Source organism: Rhamphochromis longiceps, linkage group LG13, assembly GCF_057381845.1.
Source record: "Rhamphochromis longiceps isolate RC_006_pf linkage group LG13, R_longiceps_female_GT1.1, whole genome shotgun sequence".
Classification (NCBI taxonomy): Eukaryota; Metazoa; Chordata; class Actinopteri; order Cichliformes; family Cichlidae; genus Rhamphochromis; species Rhamphochromis longiceps.
The window spans coordinates 2,106,548-2,129,349 of record NC_140569.1 but is presented as its reverse complement, the minus strand read 5'-3'; the positions used below and the strand labels follow the sequence as shown (position 1 = coordinate 2,129,349).

Below are 22,802 nucleotides of genomic sequence, written 5' to 3'. Positions count from 1 at the left end.
CAGGTGGAGAGCGGGGAACAGCGTGCACCTCCCTCCACACCGTTCTCAGCCTGAGCTGATGAGCGATGACGCTCACGACTCATCTGACGAATCAGTGATTTCATAGATACACAAGAGGGTACTTCCCCGACTGTGACCTGCACAGGCCGGCTCAGCTCATGCCACAGTGCTGTGAACGTAATAACACCTGAGTGCAATCACGTACACACACACACAGCTGTATAGGAGCAGTAAAAGAATATATGTAATATTTTTCGTGTTTTTGTATTTTTCTCTTTATGATCATTCATTTGTTTTTACTATTTTTGTAAAGTTTTTAACTTGATTCGTTTTTTAAAAAACAAGTTTTTTTTGTTTTTTTCTTCTTGTTTTTCTGCCTGGGTGGGCGTGGCTCCCCTTTACCATCCACCAATCAGTAGGTAGAGTTTGCCACGTGGTGCCGGAATTCCCCTTCAGCTCTGGGGCTTTCCAATCTGACTGCCTGCCTGCGGTCACCATGACAACCGAGCTGACCTAAGTCAAGTTTGTTGCGGAGGGCGGGACATGACTTCCTGATTATCAAAACAAAAGCATCATTTTACCGCACATTTTGAAAGGATAGTGAAATAGTTAAATATAATTTAGTTTAATTTTTTTTTAATTTTTATACAAAGCATTAAAAGCTTCTTTTTTTGTTTATATTTCTAATTTTTCTGTTTGTGTAAAAATGTTTGTATCTTTTCGCTTTTCTCCTTAAATTAATTATTTTAATAATTTGTATAAAATTATCTGGAGAATTTTAAATAAACAAAATCTAAAAATTCAAATGAAATAGTGATATCTCTGAACTGAATGTATTACAGTCGATGAGTTCACAGGAAATAAATAAAAATTAAGATAATGTGAATTTTTGATATATAAATAAAAAAACATTTGAAATGCTGTTTTTTAATTTTCCTGAATATTTTTTGCGACTGTTATTGTTTTATTGTCCTCCTTTTTTGTTGTTTTTTTCTCTTCTCGTTTGAATGTTTTTCACACTGATTTCTCTCCTGTTCGCTTCACATCAGAGGTGCAGGGTTCTTAGCTTTATTTTGAAAATCGGGAGCAGGACGTGACCTTGGGGTTGTGATCTTGGTCTTGTTGCTGAATCCAGTTTGGAGTTTCCAGACTGAAGTGAACCTTGAGAGCTGCGCGCAGGTAACGTTTCTTTAACTTCGTTTAAAGTCAAACTGCTGATCAATAAAATAAAATTATTAACCGAGCGCTGGACACGCACCTGTAACTCAGGTGATTCCACCACAGCCGAACTTTAATGTGCCTCATTCTCGCGTGACAAACATTCGGGGTGACGTGAGGAGCTGTTACTCGATCACTGAGGATTATTGATGATCGATTATTGGGTCGTTTCAGCGCTGGCTGTGTTTGATGCAGATGAAGTGTGGAGGTGTTGGAGGTGTTGAGGTTGCGCTGTGATGTTTAAACTGGCTCGTTCTGCTTCTGTAATCCAGGCTCGTGTTTGTTGTCAGGCGCAAAGAATCCAGTTAAATAGCCACTGTGCTCGGCTCCTGGGGTTTGTTCTTGAGCTGCTTCACAGTTCAAAATGATCCTTTACCGCATACCGAGCCCTCAGATTCGCCAGTTTCCGGAATCCTGCCGAGGGGCCGCGGAGTGAGGACTTCCAGTGTGGCGTGTGGTGGTCTCGGTGTGGCCCACCTGCGGCTCAGATGTACCTGAAAGAAGTTCCAGAGGAAACAAGGCCTTTCTAACAGGAAGCGTGCTGCACGCCAGCCCTGCCGTCGGCCGTTTTACCCCGTGTGACCCGAGGCGGCTCCAGGCGCTCCGCCACACCTGCATCACCTCCATCCAGGTGTTCACGGTGGATCCAACGCGTGTGGCTCTGCTCGCACATTTCCCCGAAACGAACCCGTGAAACAGCCGTGCTGACGTCAGACATCTGCAGGGTTAGGGAACATTCATCGTTATGACACTGACCTCTGAGCCTGAAGTTTTCCTTTAAGGCGCTCTGATGACATCCACAGACTTCATTACTGTAAATATGATCAAAAGAGAATTTTCTAGACACAGATGTTACAATATTTAATCATCTTGTCTGTTTTATTTATAAAGCACCAAAGACAACAGCAGTCGCCTCAAGGTGCTCACAGACTCACAAATATACAACAGACAGCAGCCAACAATCACGTGACGCTCGCAGAGCACAGATGTGGTGCTGATGGTGCTGATGGTGCTACATTAAAATGAGACTTTTTTGTCCGCTCTGGAAAAATGAATGAAAGGAGAATTTCTACCTTACAGACGTGAAAATATCAAAGCAGATTAAAGAAGCTGAGGAGAGTTTAAATAAGGCCGAGGTCCGAGAGTCAAAGTTCAGAAAACTGTGTTTGGAGGAAGCAGCGAAGCTTCAGCAAGTCTTCCTCGTCTGTTTGTAGGACAGAAAGTTCTGACGGCGCCTAAACGCCTCGTTTGGTTTGCAAATCATTGAAAAAAATTCATCATTTTCTTTGAAAGATGAATTTTTCTGAGTAGCTTGAAAAACATTTTTCCAAAAACACATGAAAGCAGATGTAAATGTGACCTTTCCAGAGCTGCTCCCCCTCCTCCTCCTGTTGGGTTTTAGGCTAACAGTTTCCATTGGTTCTCAGTGTTTGTGCTAAGCTAACCCTGTGAAACTGAGGCTGTGGTGAAGGCGGACTGCTCCTTTAACTGTGTCTGTTGGGCCTGAGCTCCCTGATCGTCCCCACACATCACAGAGGAGGAGGAGGGTGGAAATTCCCACTGATGTGACTCCATCAGCACTGAGCTGTGTCATTAACCCTTCGCTTACCATCCACAGGAAAATCCCTGAAGGAGGAAGAACAGGTCAGCTGCCGCCTCCTCCTCCTCCTCATCATCATCATCGTCGTTGTCAGCGCTGAGCCATGGCAGGAGCCCTGCGGTACGTCTGCTGTTAACCCTGTAATGTGCTGTGATGCGTTTCCTGTTTGTTATGAGATGTTTTGGAATCCTGTTGCTCAAAGCTCAGCGACGCACAGGAATGTTTCTGTGGTTTCTACGGAAGCCCCGAAGCTCCAAAAAGTGATTTTTGTTTTGGTTTGTAGGTTGTGCACTGAAGTTAAAGCAGGTTGTGTATCTCACTTCCTGTCCTGCTCGCTGCAGCGCCAGGGTTTTGTTTTAAATCGTCATGGCACTATTATTATTATTGTTGTTGTTGTTATTAGTAATATTAATTCAACTTTATTTATAACAGTCGCCTCAAGGTGCTTTATATTGTAAGGTCGACCCTACAATAATACATACAGACAAAACCCCAACAATCATATGACCCCCTATGAGCAGCACTTTGGTGACAGTGGGAAGGAAAAACTCCCTTTTAACAGGAAGAAACCTCCAGCAGAACCAGGCTCAGGGAGGGGCGGGGCCATCTGCTGCGACCCAAGACGTTTGGGTCCATGTTCTTTTCACCATTTTTAATCAGAACGACTTCACTTCAATGTTACACTGACTGCACTCACAGCGCTTTATGCAGCACACACAAACACACACATAAAGAGCAGTGATGTGATTGGTCCTCCAAACGAGTTTTTTACCCTCTGACAGTGAAACACCGACCGTGAGCTGATGAATGAGAGCAAACACAAACATGAATCAAAAGGTTAAAGGTCGTGAAAATGTGACAGTGTCACGCTTGGTGCACTCGGGTGTGTTTGTCCTCCACGTGTCTGCGTGGGTTGCCAGACAGGTGTGTTCGATCACCTGAGGAAATGAACCCAAACCTGCGTAGTGTCTGCGTCCTCCGGCTGTAGGCTCCACCCCCTCGCCCCTGACTTGATTTGCAGGAAAGAAATCATTTTTAAACCGCCAACAGACCGCCGCTCTGAAGCGTGTCATGCTTTCTCTCGTGGATTGCATAAATCATCATTCAGCGCAGCTCACATGTAGGTACGTAGTGCCCCTCTGCAGGCTTCCACAAGTTGTCCAATCAGAGAAAAGTATGTTTTTAAAGAGACAGGAGCCTGTTTGAGACGGAGGATGGACTGATGCTTCGGTCCCAAGCCGACAGCAGCCTGTTTTAGATTAAATAAATCATCTGACCAGCTGAGACCTCAGTCTGTTTTGTGTTTCCGTGACAACCAGCAGCTGATGACTAACACCTCGTTAAGGCGCATGGAGGTTGTTTCTGAAACAGCGGTTGCTACAAAACATCCCAGCGCAGCGGAAAGTTTGACTCTATATGGCTCTCACCTGAAAGCGATGGGAACCTCTGATGCAGACTGACGTTTGTTTATTCGTTCAGTTTGTTGCTGCTCTTCCTCATAATCAGAGCCAAGCTGCAGGAAGCGCCTGATGTTTACAATAGGGGCCAGTTTAATACGGGTCAGAATAAGAAAATAAAACTGACAAACCATCTCATCCTCAGATTTGGATTATAAGTGACGCCCTGTCTGCGCCTGTCAGGTAAAAATACACGTTAGACGCTGTCGGTTTTCCTCATCACTCCTGTATCAGCTCAGTGTATGTTTGCAATAATAATAATAACAACAGGAAATAATAATAATGTTGTAGTGAGAATAATAACAGGTGTATTCGAGTCGTTCTAGTTCATTTTTCCTTGATGAGAAACTAAAAGAGCAGCGTTTGTGTCCCCGTGAAGCCCACACACACCCTGGTTTATTTAAAGTTTATTAAAGTTCTTCTGGCGGTTGTTCTGCTAACAGGCAGCAAAGACGACGTTGTTGCTGTTACATTTAGAAGTTCATATGTGGGGAATATTCTCTGACTCATGGCAAATATTTCCTGATTTTACATGCCTCCATTGAACTTCTCATCACAGAACAATAGTGGATTCAGACACTCGTATCACTGCAGTAAAAAGAACATAAACGTGTTTATCAGTGTGGAAACTAGTGCTGGGTCATTTCACACCGTTCACAGTAACACCGGTATGATGTTGGGCAACGATAAGAAAATGAAATATGGCGATAGAATATGGGTAAAACGCGCATGCGCAGTGCCTTTGTTTACATACGCACATGGCCGAAAAATGGCGGCGACGCAGAATGAGAAGAGCGAAAGCGGATCGTTGAGTGAAACCATGAACCTGAACTGGTTTGTAAAATGCTGCAGCTTCACTGGTGTGGAACTGGTTTGGCTTTCCTCCGTCAGATACACAACAAAGCACTATTTTTGGTAGCGCATGCTAGCGGGCCGTCGTTATTACCGTGTTGTTTGGAAAATACGGCGCACTTAAAATCAATCCTTTGATTTGTCTGACAGTCGACAGAGCCCCTTATAATCCCGTGCGCCTTATGTATGAACTCTGGTTGTGTTTACTGACCTCGAGACGATTTTATGTGCACGGCGCTCGAAAATCTGTCAAATGTTTCAGTACGACTTTGCTGAGCTACGAAGCCGCACCGCTTGATGGATTGTCGGAGCGTTACGGCTATCGTAGGCGGAGCCTCGCGGAGTGATACGTACTGTGCTTCAACATAATATTACCGTACTGTGTGTGTATAAGCTCTTTAAGTTTTGTGGATATTATACATGGTTATGCTGAGGATGTGTCGGCCAGTTTCCACTGGAAATGCCTTTTGGTTAAACTGTCAGCGAGGAATTTGCATTTGCACTGTTACATGTTTATATAACTTTAATGCACATAAAAAACAGCTGCTTGTTTCAGTGGAAATGCATTGATGGGGTTTTTTGCACTAATAAAGTTGAGGAGTTGTAAAGTATTTTGTCTCGTGTCAATTATATCGTCAGTTATATCGTTATCGCAAATTTTCAAATGTATATATTGATATAAATATTTCTGCTCTGGTGGAAACAATCTGATTTATCTGAATGGAAAAGTTAAAGTTCAGCTTTTAAGGTTTTAATCTCTACTCGAGGCGGTTACAAGATGTTTGTTTTCATGACAGAAGCTCTGTTAATAATCTGGATCTGATTTGAGATTATTTCAGTTTCTTATTGGCTCTAACGTTCTGATCCATCACTTTGAGCGTTTCTTACTAACTAATGTTACTGACAGGTCGAATCCTCCTGCCTGTAAATGACTGTCTCATCTGTTTTAACATTTAGAAATGTTTGTGAGTCTAAGGGACGGTCTACGTAAGCATGAAACGCTCCACCTGTAGATCTCCACCCTCGTCCTGCTCTTCGTCTTTTCCTTCTAACGTATTGGAGGACGTGGATTTCCAGCAGCTGCAGGTTTTTCAGCCTGGCTCCACAGAAGCTGCTCTTTTGTCTGTTGTTAATGATCGCATGTGTTGTTGACGGTGGTGATGCTGCTCTGATACAGTGGATCACATGATCTGGATCTCCTGAACTGTCGGATACTGTCTCTGGGGCATACCTCAGGGTTCGGGTCTGGGACCACTTGTCTTTTCACTGCATGTGCTGCCACATGTTGCGGATCATTTCTATGCTGATGACGCTCTGACGGGTAACTCTTTGTTGTCATTGCACAGTCATACCTAGAACAACAGTACAATGAAATACGACACACAACACAAACAGGACAACACAGTAACTTAACTAAATAAAAGGAAGAAATAAAAGGGACGTTTTATTGCACATTTTTATTGTTATTATTATTATTATTGTTGTTACCCCCCCCCAAAAAAAGTCCAGGGAGGTAGCCAATCAGGTCAGCTGATGTGCCGGTCCTTCAGGGAGGGAAGAGGATGTCCAATGATTTTTTGGGCCATATTAATGACCCTCTGAACCTACATGACGTTCATCAGCTGCCGGTCGCACTCTCCATAACTCCTCCTTCAGATCTTGAGCCCTGACATCAGGTAATGTTGGAGTCATATTTGATTCTTTCATTTGGCTCAGGTATCGAATACGTTGATAAAGCAGCGTACTTTAGACTTAACTGAAGTTAAACCGTCTGTTTCTGGTAGAAAGGTCTAATATAATGATTGCAGCGGGTTCATAATGCTGCTGACACGGAGGCGTGGCCATTATTGGCCCGTCCTCTGATTGTTGCACTGGCTTCCGGTGACGTGCACACAAACATTTCAAATATTGTCGCTAACTGCTTTACGGGGTTCGTCTACGTCACGTGTCATTCACTGAGGTCCGCCTACTAGCTGCTGATTGGTTCGCACTGCTGACCGGGTGTTGTGAAACTCCAGAATCGTCTTCCTCATTACCAGCCTTCAAACTGAAGAAAACCCTTCTCTTCATCATCGTTCTCAGCTTCAGACTGGGTTCAGCTTCTGTTTTTCTATCATTGTTTTACTTTTTATCTTATTTCTCTTGTCTTTCTTTATTAAATGATTATTCTTATTTTTACTTGTTATGCAGCACTTTGCTCGTTGCTTCAGTGTGGGGTAGAAATGCAGCGACAGAATCAGGAGCGGCAGTGAGGCCGATAGCAGAAACTCAGTCTGCAGCTCGAACGTCTCAGGCTGATTATTTATAACCATCATAAACCAAACATAACCAGATTCAAGCTGCACAAGTTTCATGAAGGTCAGTGCAGCTCACAGCTGACTCACAAACCGTGAATAAGACACGAGAAGAACAAATCCAACAAAATAAAGAAAAGACACAAATAAACTAAACTAGGAACAATGTGCAGTAATCAATAAGCTCTGATCAGCAGGTGGAAGAAGCTTTCAGATCCATTCAAACCTGCAGCGTTTTTATTTACTGGTGAGACGAATCAGGATCCACAGTTTGGTTAAATACACACAAACGAAGAATGTGACATCACATTTGCACTGGCATGTTTTTTTAAATACAGATGTTAATAATGTGCGTGACGATGACTCATTGTACCATCTGCTGGTGCAAATCGGTATTACACAAAAGTCAAACTGTAACTGAAGATAAAGTTTCACAAACTGAGCGCGCGGCTCTGTTCACATCATACATGCTTCCCTCAGGCTGGATCATCATAGCAAACATTTCTACTGCTATGCTGATGACACCCAGCTCTCTGTCCGTGAAGCCAGATAACACACATCAGTTAAACTGCAGGTCTTAAAGATTCCTGCAGCTGCTGTCAGCTGTTCTTCTGTGGTGAATGACTGAAGCTCTTCGGCTGTAGAGCGTCCGGATGCTTCGGGAAACAAGCTGAAGGAGCTGGAAGCAGCCTGGGACGTCTGCTCGAGGTCACAAACATGAAGTGTGTCGCATGGGCATCCTCAGCTGTTGTTTGTGTGTCTGCATCGCGTTCGGTGCTTCTCACGCTGCAGGTGAAGAAATGTTTCATCAGGTTAATTCAAGCGAATGACTGAAGCTGTTTCAGGGAAACATGAAAGAAATAACCTCTGTGGATTCCTGCAGACTTCCCCTCGGGTTTTCTCTCATCTTGCTCGTACTCTACCTTTGTGGGTTTGTCTCTGCACAGCGCTCTGATTGGTCGATGCGCTGAGAGGGGCTGTCCCGTCACAGCGGGTTGAAGCTGGGAGAGCAGTGAGCTTCGCATCAGTTTTGAGTCAGAGGCGTTAGACGAGGGACAGGAAGTCGAACGAGAAACCAGCAAAAAGACAGAAAAGAGAGCAAAGAGGAAGCAGAGCGGAGCCGGACGCCCGGCTGTGACAGAGCGCCGTTCACAGCTGTAACCTCTGCAGGTTCGTCCCTGTCTGCTGGTTCTAGCTTCACGCTGGGCTTCAGCTTTAATCAGCTGCTTTGTCTCAGTGTTAAACTGCTGGGGTCTGACGGCTGAACGCTGTCGGGCCGGTTTCTCGTCCGCTCTCTCGTGACTGTGCTGCAGACCTCATCAGCTGTTTACGCTCTGATGAGGTGAAATAAGCTGTGAGAGTGCGGCTGTAGTTATTTACTGCTCTTTAAGCTCCACACGGCTGCTTCCATTCGAAGCTGTTTCTGTAGAAGTCGTTCACACCATCATGAGTGTTATTTAAAGACTTTAACTGTCTCAGGATGTCGACTCTGTCTTTATTTTTCAGCTCGAATGTTTATCTCTGTTTTTCTTTTTGTTTGTTGTTGCTCTTCTTCCTCGTCTGCCTCACCGGCAGCAGCAGAGTGACATCAGCAGCTGTAGCCCCGCCTCCTCTCTCTGCAGGCCTGGGATTCTGGGGGTTTTCCTCAGCTCAGCCACTTCCAGGAAGTGACTGAAAGCAGAGCGAGATACGGGAAGGGGAGGGGCAGAGAGAGAGGGGGGAGATTAGAGACAAACAGCAGAGAAGAAGGAGGGAAGGAGAGAGGTCGTGCAGTGTTTGAGTGCGTGAAAGTGAAACTGCTGAACTTTGGATCGCTTTGCTGCGCTCTTGTGTCTTTGTCCGCCTCTCGGGACTTTCAGCTTCACCCTGAGGGGGCTTAAAGCGACTCGGCTCGGCCGATGGTTCCTCCGACACGCCTCTGACTTTCTCAACGCTTCTCACTGACTGTCTCTGTTTGTGCTGCAGGATGACTGAAGCCCAGTTCATCGGCGGCTACGAGCACGACGTAAGTACTTTCTCTACATTTGTCTTTATTCTCTCCACTACAGGAAGTGTGTTTTTAATCCAGCTGATCAGCGAGCGTGCCTGAGCCTCGCTCTAACCGTTCGTTCTGACACGAGAACGTGGAAATGATTTCAGGTCTCCTCTGATTACATCATCCTGAGTGGATTCAGAGGTTTTCTGCACATCTGTGAAGTTTTATTTGATGTCTAAAAGAAGAGACGCGTTTACATCAAAGCCTGAAATCAAAGCGTGCGGTGGGCTCTTTGTTGTAAACCTGTGGAGACCTCAGCAGGAAGCAGCGACACAAAACCAGTTCAGAAAACTTTTCATACGGTGCGCGAGGATCGGATCAGTGTTGGATGTTGACTCGGGAGCAATGACACCGTTTCCAGTTAAAGAGGAAGCCACTTCTCATTCAAAGAAGCACAGCTTTGTATTTAACCAGGCGAGAGGTGCAGGTGACACAACGAAGCGTCGCAGAGCTTCAGTCGGTTGCTGCTCGTTTTCGCTTTGATGCAACAACAACGCGTTTGAATAAAGTTGTTCCTGCTTCTCATTAACTGAGGAGGCCTACCACAAGCCAAACAGGCTCCAGATGTTTGCACTGGGTGTCTGCTTCAGGTTAGCTGCTGGAGTACGAGCTCAGCGCGGTGCGTTCATTAGGACGGCCGCAGTTGTCGCTCCTGTAGACGTGGCTCAGGATTAATGTGCAACTTACAAGCTTAAATTTGGTAAAGCATCCCAAAAATGACATTTAAAATCTTCTTCATTCTCTATATGAGTGAATTCTGTGCAGCTGAATGCAATCATGCAGAAAGGTGTAAAACAAGTGGAGGCAGTTAAAGAACAGAGTGCTTCAGTTACGGTAAGAAATAACCGATTCGTTTGAAACTCGTTAAAAAGCAGAAATCTGAGGGGCTGCGAGGGGGTTTACAGCGCTAATGATTCACGTTTAACTGATCAATCATTTTGATACCAGGGATGTGTCAGTTTTGCCGATAAATCGATGATTCACAGGAACGTTATGAAGCCCCTGAAACTGTTTTACAAGGGTTACCTAGGCAACTGGAGTCTGGAATGTCCGCCAGCGACCAATCGTAAGCCACAGAGTGAGGCACAACGAACGAGCCGCTTCCTGTGTGATGGAGGTGTTCCACAGGGATCGACATTGGGCCCGCTGCCTTTATACATCACAACTGTAACATGTGCTTTTACACCGACAGCACAGTCTGATGGTACTGAAAGGTCTGAGCTGTAAAGACGATCGATCGACGCTCTGTTAAAGATGTTTCTGCTTGTTCGTCCTCAGCTGCAGCAGTTCATGCCGTACGACTATATTCCAGTGGACATAAAGACAGAGCCCTTCATGCCTGAGACAGGTGAGCATTCAGGACGATGTCACAGTCACGTCAAACTATGGAACAGGTTGAACTCCCAGCTCATTTTTTGCCTCCTTAATCAGAAAAAAGATGCGTGCCATTGTAGGAAACAACATCAATCTGCAGACTCTCATTTGTGTTTGTTATTTAAGTCAGTTTGTTGCCTTTAACACACTGACCTCCTGTCTGAAGCATCTCACTGCACCACAACATCTGGTTTAAAAAGGTCAAAGGTGAACCATTAACGGGTCTGACTGAGAACACGGTCAGGCTGGAGTCAGGAGCTCCTGAGAACACACGAGTGTGTTTGAAACCAAGCCTTGTGAAGTCCAGAGCCTTTCACCATCTTTAGGTTTTGCTACAACCTCAAACAGCTCAGGATGGACGCAGCTCTCTGATCCTGCCCTGGGGGCGCCCCAGTACCCTCCCTCAGTTTTAGAAACATGTACAGTCTGGGTTTCATACCCAGAAGTGTGTGTGTGTGTCGGTTAGTGGGCATCAGTACTGTAACATGTTACAAGAAACTCCACAAAACTCCAGCGAATAACACCTGGTCATCTAGAACCTTCTACAATTTACTCACGTCTGGTAACATTTTGCTTCTCGCTGATGAAATAGTGAAAGTTGATGATGATTTTGAGAAATGATCAGTCACAGCGACTGACGAGTGTTTTTTCTTCACCTGTGTTTGTGTTGTAGCTCACGGCCCGTACATTCAGATCATCGAAGAGCCCAAACAGGTGAGACTCACATCTTACTTCCTGTTACAAACACGACAAGGCAGCGGTGGGTGGATAAAGACTGCAGTGGAAACATGGAGGTGACAAAGATAAAGATCGAAGCAGTCGTCAACAATATAGCGTAGCAATAAGACACAGACGGCCTGATAAACCTGGATTCTTGGTGGTTCAGATCTTCAACAATGGTTTAAACGTGATTGTTCCTTTGTTAGTCCTCATTTGAATTTTATTCACCGGTGGAGTGATTAACAGACGCCAGCATTACCGACGAACGGTCCATTAAGTGCTGTAGCTGCTGATGGTGTCCCACAGGGATCAGAGTCAGGTTCACTGCTTTGTCCCAGTCCAGTTTTATTCCCCTGAGCCTACCACAGACATCATAACATTAACGTCTTATCCTGATGTTTTAAAGTTTGAAGTAGAAAAGCTCTGACAATACAAAGTCTACAGCTGTGGTGGGATGCAGCGTGATGACGTAACACCAGCAGCACGACACAAAAATGTGTTTGTTGTTGTGTGTAACGTGAAGCCGAACGATGCCCTGCATGGCAAAGCAAACAAACAAAGGATTTGAACAGCGTGAGGTGATGAATGAGCTCAAAGCTCCGACCTGAGCTGAAGCTCAAACAGGAAGAAGAGACTTCGTTCAGACTCAGAGCGGTGCTTCCCCGGCAGGCTGATCCACACGTTAATACAACAGTCACTTCCAGGGTTTTCCCAACAGTCATATAAGAACACGGGACAGAGCCGACAAGCACAAACAGGGAGTTTCTGCTGCTAAAGGTTGCGTGTCTGCTGACTGTCTCTATGCAAATCGCTCAGTTCTGCTCTGAAGACAAAGGAAGTGCCGAGTTTACGCAACCAGTGCTGAAGTAGTGACGCAAACGCTCACAGCACCACAGCCTGCACACCGGCTCTGATATGCAGTCGCAGTTTTAGCTTTTCTTCAGAATAAAGTTTTAATAAAGTTTAAGATCACGAGTCATGCACACAGCAGCTGTTTGTAATGAAATGAACAACAGTTTCAGACCCGTCGCCTTGTTTTAAATGTTGTTGAATTCATGCACTGCTTTGAAGAGAAAGTGAAACTGTGAGCGTGACGGCTCAGGGAAACAAATACAGATGTTCCCTTATCTTGACTGCTGTGCTTATCTTTAACGTGTGTGTGTTTACAGAGGGGATTTCGTTTCCGTTATGAGTGCGAGGGTCCATCACACGGCGGGCTCCCGGGGGCCTCCAGCGAGAAGAACAAGAGAACGTACCCCACAGTGAGGGTGGGTAACACACGTCAATAACAACCTCGGCATTTTGCCACGTTCACCTCTCCGGCGGTCAATGTTTCTGTACGTCGACCTAAAACTGAACTCAGTCAGGTCGTTTTAAAAAACAAACCCTCGGACATTTGTTTCTGGATGAACGATCCAATAATCAATCAGTGTTGATCTTGAAATGTGGACGTGGAGTTTCCAGCCAGGTGGGGGCGAGCACCACATTTGTACCGATCTTCACGACAGTTTGAGGAACAAATGTTCTTCACGCACACTGACAGTTTGCATCCAGGGAATCCGATGAGCGTCCCTGTTCGTGCTGTCTCTCTACATTTACAGTTAAAGACTTTTTGGAACTTTTTTATCGGGTATTTTCAGGACAGGAAATGTGGGAGAGCTCGGTACTACACCTGATCTCCCTGTGCGTGGAGACGCTCGGAGGAGCTCTTAGCAATAATAAACATAAATGTTTATCCGCAGAGAGCCACGCGTGTGTGGTAATGACGTAAAAGCCGGTGTCCCACAGGGCTCCACGCTGGGCTCGTTATCGTTCGTGTCCTAAAGCAGGTTTTGAAACGTTCTCCCACAATACGTTTTCTGATGTTTGTGTAATAATTGTGCAACACGTGGCTCAAAGTTCACCACTGCAGAACCTCCAGCCTTCATCTTTACACACCTTTAACCAGAACATCCACCATTTTTATTAAAGCTGTTCATGGAGTCCAACCTGAAGCCCGCCTGTGGCGTGCAGACCGTAATGCTGTCTTTGTTCCTCAGATCAATAACTACGTGGGTCTGGCCCGGGTCGAGGTCCAGCTAGTGACGCACACCGACCCTCCTCGCGTCCACGCCCACAGTCTGGTTGGACGCCACTGCGTCGAAAACGGCACCTGCACCATCGACATTGGCCCCAACGACCTCACCGCCTCGTCAGTATCCAATCACATCACGGCATTATTACCCCCTCCCTTTTTATTTACTTCCCCTTGGCCTTATTATTATTAAAAAACACAAGGACCCCCTCAGAGTCAGCTTCTAGTCAGTCTTTGGTCACTTTGAATCTTTTTTATTTAATATTTATTTTATTGTTATTTCGTTTTCTTTGTCAGTTGGATGTTGTTTTCGATGTGCTCTTTGTTGCTCTAAAGTTTGGATTTAGTGTCAGACAGTTTAAAGACAGAGAGGCAGACGGTTTGTGTGTTTGTGCCTCTTTGTGCTGCTGTGAGGGAAAAGTCCAAAGAGGAAGTCGCAGCTTTCTGTCTGAGATTCAGATGAAATCCAGCAAAGTGTTGGGAATCTTTACTGCAATGAAAAAACCCAGAGAGAAAAACAAAAACACACTGAACACATCGCTGCCTGTGTTTCACTGCAGTCACGACCTTTATGTAGAAAAGAGACTGTGCATAATGGATGATGTCACTTCCTGTAGGTTCAGCAACCTGGGGATCCTCCATGTGACCAAGAAGGGTGTGGTTGAAGTTCTGACCCGGAGGCTGAGAGAAGAGAAGAAGCGGCTCAAAGGGCCGCACTGTCACCTGACAGGTAGACTCACCTGAACACCTCAGTCCTGAGTCTTTGTTTCGCTTTGTCACCGTTTAAAATGGTTTGCTGTTCGTTTTCAGAAACGATAAGTAATCGTTTTGCTTTCAGACGTTCAGAAACAGAAAGTCAGAATTCTCCTTTCAGTTTTTGAACTTCCTGTTTCTTTAAGCATCAGAACATGCCGTGCTGTCATGTCCGCACACGAACGTCAGACCGTACACGTAGCGATCAGCTCAGCGGGACGAGCAGAATAAAAGGTGTCGAACTCGTGCGTGTTTGCAGATGTCGAGGAGTCGGCCATCGTGAAGGAGGCCAAGGAGCTAGGGAAGACGATGGACCTGAACATCGTCAGGTTAAAGTTCACCGCCTACCTGCAGGACAGCACCGGCGCCTTCACCCGAGCGCTGAAGCCCGTCGTCTCCAACCCCATCTACGACAGCAGTGAGTCCTCAGTAAAGATTTGCTTAGACGAGAGCTCGCTGTGCTGCAGAGGTGGACGAAATCAATGCTGACCATGCAGCGTCCTCAGGCCTCTGATTGGATAGAGGTTTGAGCGTCCTGCTCAGCTGATCTGAGCGCAGTGAACTTTGTAACGATGAGCTGTATTTGCAGACGTGTTTAGTGCTGAAGTAACCAGTTTGTTTATTAAAGTAAACAATGTAACTGATGAAGAAGCAGAAAATGAACCGCACTGCAGACGCTGACAGAAGCTCAGCTCTGATAAAAATCTGTTCCTCCTGCAGAGTCTCCCAACGCCTCCAACCTGAAGATCTCCCGCATGGATAAGACGTGCGGCTCGGTGCTCGGAGGAGACGAGATCTTCTTGCTCTGCGACAAAGTCCAGAAAGGTAAACAACAAACCTCCAGCGCTTTGTTTTCACCGCCGCTCAGGCTGCAGACATATCCCATCATGCCTCTGTGCTCCTCAGATGACATCGAGATCCGGTTTTACGAGGAGGACGAGGACGGATGCTGGGAGGCATTTGGGGACTTCTCACCTACGGACGTCCACAAACAGGTAAGTGTGTGTGTGGGAACCAATATCCCGTCCCCACAAGTTGGAGACTCAAAATGTGGTTTTAGTGTCAGGGTTACATTTGGGGTGTGTGTGTGTGTGTGTGTGTGTGTGTGTGTGCGTGCGTGCGTGCGTGCGTGCGTGCGTGTGTGTGTGTGTGTGTGCGTGTGTGTGTGTGTGTGTGTGTGTGCGTGTGTGTGCATGTGTGCGCGCTCTGAGGGGAATTCCTCCAAACGGGCTGCAGACACATCTGCCCGCTGGACGAGTTCACCTGCCTCAGCTTCAGCTTGAGGCTGCGTTTGGGGGAAGCAGCTCTGCCAGAAATCCCGTCTCAGATCTGCTTCGTAGGAAATGTCTGAGTCGCCGAGAGACAAACAGAGGCAGCCTTCAACACAATAAACCTGCAGTTTGTGGGTTTGTGGTGTGTGACGTTAAAAATTGTGAAAATAATATTAATAAAGTGTCGGTGGCTTTTTTCGATGTGCAGGAAAGCCCCCACGCACAGCACAGCATGTGTAACGTCATTAAAGAGGAAGTCATGTGACGCACTGCAGCTGTGCACAATGAACACAGACGACTGTCAGTGTTTTTATAAATGCTCTCATCACTGCACTCACCTCAGGTTTTTCTACTCCTGCTCTGTATGATGTCACAAAGGGCAGGTAGCTCCCAGCCACAGAAGCCCCACCCACTTTAAAGTCTTGCATTTGTGAGCGTGCTCAGAGAGGAATAAGGCGTTTATTTAGTAGAGATCCATCGTGGATCACATGTCTGAACTGAAATGGAACCAGCCCCTTAGTTTGGCTCGCAGTGGAGCTGATGTTTCCCATAAGGCACTGCTGTTCTGCTACTGCGTGCTGATTGGTCGGTTAAGGGTTTAGGATACTGTAAAGCGGCTTGTGCTGTTGTGATGTTCCTGATACTCACAGAAACCAGCAAAACTTTTTTCTCCAGTCTGTTAAAGACGCTTTTACCAGCTCAAGAGCGCCCCCTGTGGAACAGGAAGACCATACACGGGCGGTTCTCCGTGGTGTTGGAGGCTCTTTGGCATTGTCTTAAAGGGGGAGGAGCTACAACAGCTTATTTTAGGCCAAGGGTGATCTGAGGGGCTGTGTAATGTAAAGAAGGATTATTTCGAGCCTTCACTCATGCAAAGCTGGTCTAATAGAGGCCACGAAGAAGAAAACACTTAACACTGAGTAACTGTTCTCCTCCCTGCAGTACGCCATCGTGTTCAAAACGCCGGCCTATCACAGCACAGAGATCGAGCGGCCCGTCACCGTCTTCCTGCAGCTGAGGAGGAAGAAGGCGGGCGACAGCAGTGACCCCAAACAGTTCACTTACATCCCGCAAGTCCTAGGTGAGCCGCCACGCTGCACACAGCACATTCTAACCGGGCGCTGCCGGTAAATCCCCAAAGAGGCTCGCAGATGTTTGGGGTTAAAGGTCACAGTTCTGGGGTTTCCCACAGTGGAAACTGTTGCCATGCACAGACTTTCAGTCCTCACCTACTCACTCAGGTGTTCATTACACAGCAGCGAGAGACACAAAGCGCACTTTCTAGTTTGTTTTCCGTCACCATCGTCTCGTCTTCTCTCCCTCGCAGACAAAGAGGAGGTGCTGAGGAAGAAGCAGAAGCCGCTGCCTCACTATGAGCACTGGAGAGGAGGAAGAGGAGGAGGAGGAGCCGGGGGATTTGGTGGATCAGGAGGAGGAGGTAGGAATGTTTCTAAGATTGGCATGAGAAGGGTGATTTCCTCGCATCAACACGAGGAAGGCGTCTCTCAGACTCAAACGGACGCGGCGCCGGGCTTTCCTCAGCCGTCCTGAGTTTTGAATCTTCTTTCTGCAGGATTTCAGTTCCACCAGGAGATGAATGGAGCCGGGGGAGGAGCAGGAACGGGAGGGTTTTTTAATGTCTCTTTCTCTGGCTTCGGTAATGGGGGAGGGGCTCAGATGTCAGGCTCCGCCCCTCAGTCAGGTGCTGCTCAACAGCAGCAGCAGACCGACAGACAGACAGGAGGACAGAGCGACTCGCCGCTCCGTCAGCAGCTCCTTCAGATCGGTAAGAAACAAAACTGTTCTCCTCTCGTCGTACGCCGATGACGTGCCGCTGTACGCTCTCTCACCTGAACCTCCACCTGTGCTGCGTTTCCAGCTGCTGCCCTCAACAGCAGAGTCTCTCAGAGCGCCCGGCAGACCGCCACCGCCCTGCTGCAGTACTGCAGCACTGGAGACGCTCGCGTCCTCCTCGCCATCCAGAGACACCTGTGTGGCATCCAAGATGGAAACGGAGACACGTGAGTGTTTCTGAGAACCAATCACAGCAAGTTTCTCCTCTGAGGTTTGTTTGGTGGCTTCACGTGTTTGTTTCTCCTTCCAGACCTTTACACCTGGCCATCATCCATCATCAGACAGGTGTGATCCAGCAGCTGATCCACACTCTGCTCAGCAGCCAGCAGCAAGGCATCATCAACACAGCCAACCACCTCCAGCAGGTAAGCTCCTCCCCCTCCTGTCTGATGTAGATAATGAGTAAACCCAGCTGTAACAGGTAATAACATCCTGCATAGTTTACAGGTTACTAGGTAAACTAGAACTCGCCTCATCTTTTTAGCTGCAGTCTGAGGACAGGTAAGCAGAAACTGGCAGATCAGGTGTTTTCAGATGCGCAGGTAAAGTCCTGGGAAGTTTTTCCTGTTTGGAGTGTTTGTGCTCTGATCGGAGCACGGAGCACACACCTGTTGGGCAGGTTAGGGCGCTGCAGGAAGCTGCAAACATCCTTATCACGTGACCGCTGACTCCTCCTCCTCTGCAGACTCCCTTGCACCTGGCGGTGATCACACGGCAGGTGAAGGTGGTGGAGGTGCTGCTGAAGGCGGGGGCTGACCCCAGCCTGGTGGACAAAGATGGCCGTACCCCCCTCCACCTGGCGGCGCTGGCCGGGGACCACAACATTCTTCGCTTCCTGCTGGCTCACCTGGGAGAATGCCACGCCCACCTGGTCAACATGCCTGATTTCCACGGTGAGAGGATGCCACACACACACACACACACACACACAGAAATATAAAAGGCTGAAAGTAACCGAAACGTTTCTCTCCGTCAGGCCTCCACCCACTTCACCTGGCTGTGAGGAGGGACGGCGAGCGCTGCCTGCGTCTGCTGGTGGAGGGCGGAGCCAAAATAAACGAGCCTGAGCAGAAGAGCGGGAACACCGCCCTCCACCTGGCCGTCAGAGAAAACCTGTTCAAGGTGGCCTGCCTGCTCATCACCGAGGTAACGAGACACAGCAGGGGGCGGAGCTTCTTTACATCAACCGGCAGTGTGAATCTGATGTCATTAATGTCTTTGTGTTTCCAGCTCCGAGCTGACGTTAACGCCTGCACGTTTGGAGGAAACACGCCGCTCCACCTAGCCGCAAGCCTCAGCTCGCCGACCTTCTGCTCCATGCTCATCGCTGCAGGTGAGACACGCACACATGGGGAGGCGGAGCCACGTTTAACAAACAGGTGATTAAAGGTGGGCTGTTCCTCAGGTGCTGATAAGTCCATCGAGAACGATGAGCCGCTCTTCTTCAGCTCCTCCTCCTCAGACGATGAAGATGAACCAATCAGAGAAGAAGAGAAAGAGCGAGAGGTCTCCCCAAAGACATCCAATCCCCGCAAGAGACCTGCAGGAGGCCACACCCCCCTGGACCTGGCTAAATGCCAAAAGGTAAGTTGTACTTTCAAAATAAAAGCATATTTTCCAGATGTAGAGACGACAGATGTACATGTGATCGACCAACTGCGTAAACAGCGGGGTAATCGATTCAGAGTAATCAGAGTACACCCTCAGGTGGCATTTTCTGAACGTCGTTACGGTTTGTGAGGACGCTAACAGAGAAGCTGTTGTGTGTGGCTACATCACCTCTTCAGGTCAGGAAAGTGTTGTCGCCATCTAAGAGTCCGAAGTCGGATCGCCGCGGCAGCGGGAACATCAGACCGACGACCAGCAGCACTGAAGGTTTGTCGGTTTTCTCTTTTTAGCTGATCGGCTTTCAGATGTTACTAAAAACAAGCTAACGTGAAGCTGCGATGCCGCCACAGAGGTGGAGCGCGCGGGGCTCGACGAGGACACGCTGTCACGGCTCGTGAACGTGCTGAGCGTCGGCGACGTCCCCTGGAAGAAACTGGCGGAGAAGTTGGGCATGATGACGCTGACTCACCTGTACCAGGACAGTCCGACGCCCTGCCGCCAGCTGCTGCGCCATTACAAGGTAAGAGCCACGCCCACTGCACACGTGCCTCGCTGAGGCTGCGCGGGGTCACGTCTGACAGCCGGCCTCACGTGATGGCACCCCACGTGTCCGCCTCTCCCTCTGCCCGAGTCAATTAGAGGTCTCTTCCTGTTAACAGGGAGTTCGTCCTCGCCACCGTTTTAGGGTCTTTACCCTGAAATCAGCTGCAGGTAACAGCTCACCTGCCAGCCACGCCCCGGCTCTGCGACACAAACAGGAAGCATCGCTGGTGCTCATAGATGTTTCCGTAAGCTGTGCTGCTACTTCCTGTGCACACAGTCACATGATCGCTGTCAGTTTATTATTTAGAGGAAGACTCTGTGAGGGACGTTTCCTGTTTATCTCGATCAGGTTGTCAGACACACCTGTGACACCTGTGAGCAGCAACGCGTCTGTTATTACTGCCGAGTCTCTAACGTACCGCGTAAAGCACCTGGAGGGGACTTCGGTGATTTTCTGTAGAACTGAAACAAACTGAATGTCATGGGCTCCTCCTGGTGGAGTATGTGGGTACTGCAGCAGTGTGACTCATGTATCTCACAGGAGCTCGTGGCAGTCTTCCACGTTAAGCTGCAGAGGTGTGCTTTGTGACAGCTGCAGGTCAGATTAAACGTTTGTGTGTGTTTGCAGCTGGGTGGAGGTGCAGTCGAAGGCCTGGTTGAAGCTCTGCAGTCTCTCGGTCTGACAGAAGGAGTCCGACTGCTGAGGAACGCCGAGCTCCGAGACGACAAACACAACACAGGTAACTGACGGAGGCGTCCGTTAGCTCTGCTCAGATCTGATGTTTTACACGCTGCAGCGATAGAGCAGGACGGTACTGAGCATGTGCAGAACAGCGACGACTGGAATCTGTTTTTAGTCTCACATCTAACATCGAAGTGCTGCTTACGTTTTGTTACGTCCAACAGACCCACTCACCTCGTTCTTATTCTTCTCTTCAATCAGACGTCACTGTCGACAGCGGCTTCGGCAGCCAACCAATGGAGGACGTGGAGCCGCCCGCGGGCGTGCAGTGACGAGTGCGTCACGAGCACCATCCTTCTGCGATCCATCAGAAACCTGCAGCGGGTTTCAGAGATCGGACTGTAAACGTTTGCTTCCTGTAGGATCGAGACGAACATTTGAAATCCAGCTCAGCGAATCAAGATGAAGTTTTTTATAAAACAAATACAGAGGATGGACGAATCGACGCTGAAACTGTACCATAGATCTCAGAGCGTGCTCTTTTTAACTTATGTTTCATTTTCCTGTAATAATTTCACTTTATTAAAGAGTATGTGTGTTGTGTCAATAACCTTTTTGAAAAGTTGGGTGGATGAAATGATCAATAAATCTGTTGTTTCACTTTCACACTGAGCTGCTTCTTCTCCATTCTGGAAACTGGAATTTCCCATTTTCTGTCCGGTCTGAAACGCAGCACGCCTGCTCCCTGATATGGACGATCCCAGCACCTCAAAAATAAAGTGACGATACCAAAACTAAACGTATAAGTTTGATGTGAAATAAGAGCCAATCAGACCGCACTTCAGAGAGGAATTAAAAATAAACATTGAAGTTTACCAGAATGAAAAGACGGCGACCTGCCCGCCATGTGGCCGCGTTTTCTGAGGTAAGTTTAAAGGAGGAGCTAAGCTCGCGGTCTCAGGTGTTTGACACACCGTAATCTCTCAGCAAGAGGATTTTAACTCTGATCCAAGAGGCGAACAAAAAGTGGCGGCTCACCATCAGCACAGGATTGATCCACCTGGAGACGGAGGAGCTCAGACTGCATCATGGATTCTTTCACTGCATCTGTCTCCTGTGCAGAGGTCCTCCCTGCACTGCTGTGTTGTTGTGTGTCTGAGCTACACTGGGACATCGTGCTGGGAGAAGACTGACAAACCTGACTTCCTGTTTGTCCTTCTGATTCTCCCTCGTTGGTGTCTGACCTTCGTTTCTGTGCAGCTTCTCTGATTTGATGATAACCTTGTTTTAAGAGCCTCCTTTGCACATGTGTGTTCCTTTGTGGGAACATTTTCTGTGTTGTCCTGATTACTCCCAGTTTGTGTTCCCGAGGGTGGTGGGAGTCAAAGAGGACGAACTGGTCTGTGTGTGTGGGTAAACTTCCTCAGTGTTCACAGCACAGTGCAACACTGGTAACCTACAGCAGAACCCGCTTCACCCGATCAGACCTCAGACGCATATTTAGATACGAGTGGGAGACCAAGTTCAATGACATGAGTTTATCGGCTGTTGATCAAGTTGTTTCTTTGTGTGACGAACAGATTTATTTTTAGATAACTCATGACCAGAACTTGCCAAATTTGGCATACGCCATGAATTCATTTACTAGATGATGTCATTGCTGGAAAAACTGTCACTATGTGAGGGAGGGAAGATTAGCCAGTAGTAGCCTCAGCGTAGGTACAAAGTCCTGTCTGTGTCACAGCACCGGGTCTGCCACTCAGTGTTTTGTGTATTTCCTGTTTTATTCTTTGATTATTGTGTTTTCTCAGTGTTTCCTGTTTTATTTTGACAGAGTCGTTAGGTTTGTTAGTGTCAGCTGTTTCCTCATGTGTTTCCACTCCCCAGATTACCTCTAGTGTGTATTTAGTCTGTGGCTGTATCCCAATTCAGGGTCTGCAGCCTCAACGATCCTCAAGGGCCGCGTACTTAAAGACCGCTAAGGCCGGAAGTGCGAGGCTTGTGAAATGGGACGGTCTAACCTCCGTTGCACTGCCCAGGTTGCCTAGCAACCATGATACTAACAGCTGGAAACGTGTCATACAGCTGTGTTTGACAGAAATGAAGGAGAAAATCTTTTGTTCATGTGTTTGTTTCTACATGAGCTTTGATCATTCTCTGTAAGATGAAGCTCAGCTATTGAACGACGTATATTTTAAAGTAAAGGCTTTAAAACCAAGTTAGTACAAACGTCACTAATGTCACATGACTTTGCCGACATGTGGCCAACAGTAATGTTTTAATGTTCTTCGTTATTAAACATTTGCACATAAATAAGTGACATAAAATTCAGTACTTAAAGTTTACTCTTCGGCCGCCCCTCATCCGCCGTTTTTTTTTTCTGCAAAATTATCCACACCCACCGCCGCGCTATGCATTCTGGGATATGTTGGGCCATGTAATCGGCCTTAAAATGCGGCCTTTAAGG

At 47.4% G+C, this 22,802-nt stretch overlaps 1 protein-coding gene across 3 annotated transcripts; it reads left to right on the top strand.

The window, feature by feature from the left end:
* The first annotated feature begins 780 nt into the window (after positions 1-780).
* Positions 781-21,082, top strand: nfkb2 (nuclear factor of kappa light polypeptide gene enhancer in B-cells 2 (p49/p100)). Of its 3 annotated transcripts, XM_085427682.1 has the most exons (24): positions 781-1,179; positions 2,837-2,938; positions 9,387-9,426; positions 10,735-10,804; positions 11,504-11,544; positions 12,720-12,818; positions 13,590-13,741; positions 14,242-14,354; positions 14,637-14,795; positions 15,098-15,202; positions 15,284-15,372; positions 16,591-16,729; positions 16,976-17,086; positions 17,222-17,434; positions 17,528-17,669; positions 17,753-17,867; positions 18,188-18,395; positions 18,479-18,648; positions 18,733-18,835; positions 18,908-19,086; positions 19,290-19,377; positions 19,461-19,630; positions 20,282-20,393; positions 20,597-21,082. In XM_085427682.1, exons 2-24 carry the CDS (start codon positions 2,922-2,924, stop codon positions 20,665-20,667), a joined length of 2,706 nt encoding a protein of 901 aa, XP_085283808.1. In that variant the 5' UTR covers positions 781-1,179; positions 2,837-2,921; the 3' UTR covers positions 20,668-21,082. The 3 variants fall into 3 exon arrangements, with proteins under 3 accessions (XP_085283808.1, XP_085283809.1, XP_085283810.1); XM_085427683.1 differs by lacking the exon at positions 781-1,179 and having other exon boundaries at positions 2,492-2,938; XM_085427684.1 differs by lacking the exons at positions 781-1,179; positions 2,837-2,938 and adding an exon at positions 8,449-8,591 and having other exon boundaries at positions 20,597-21,081.
* Positions 21,083-22,802: the final 1,720 nt, after the last annotated feature.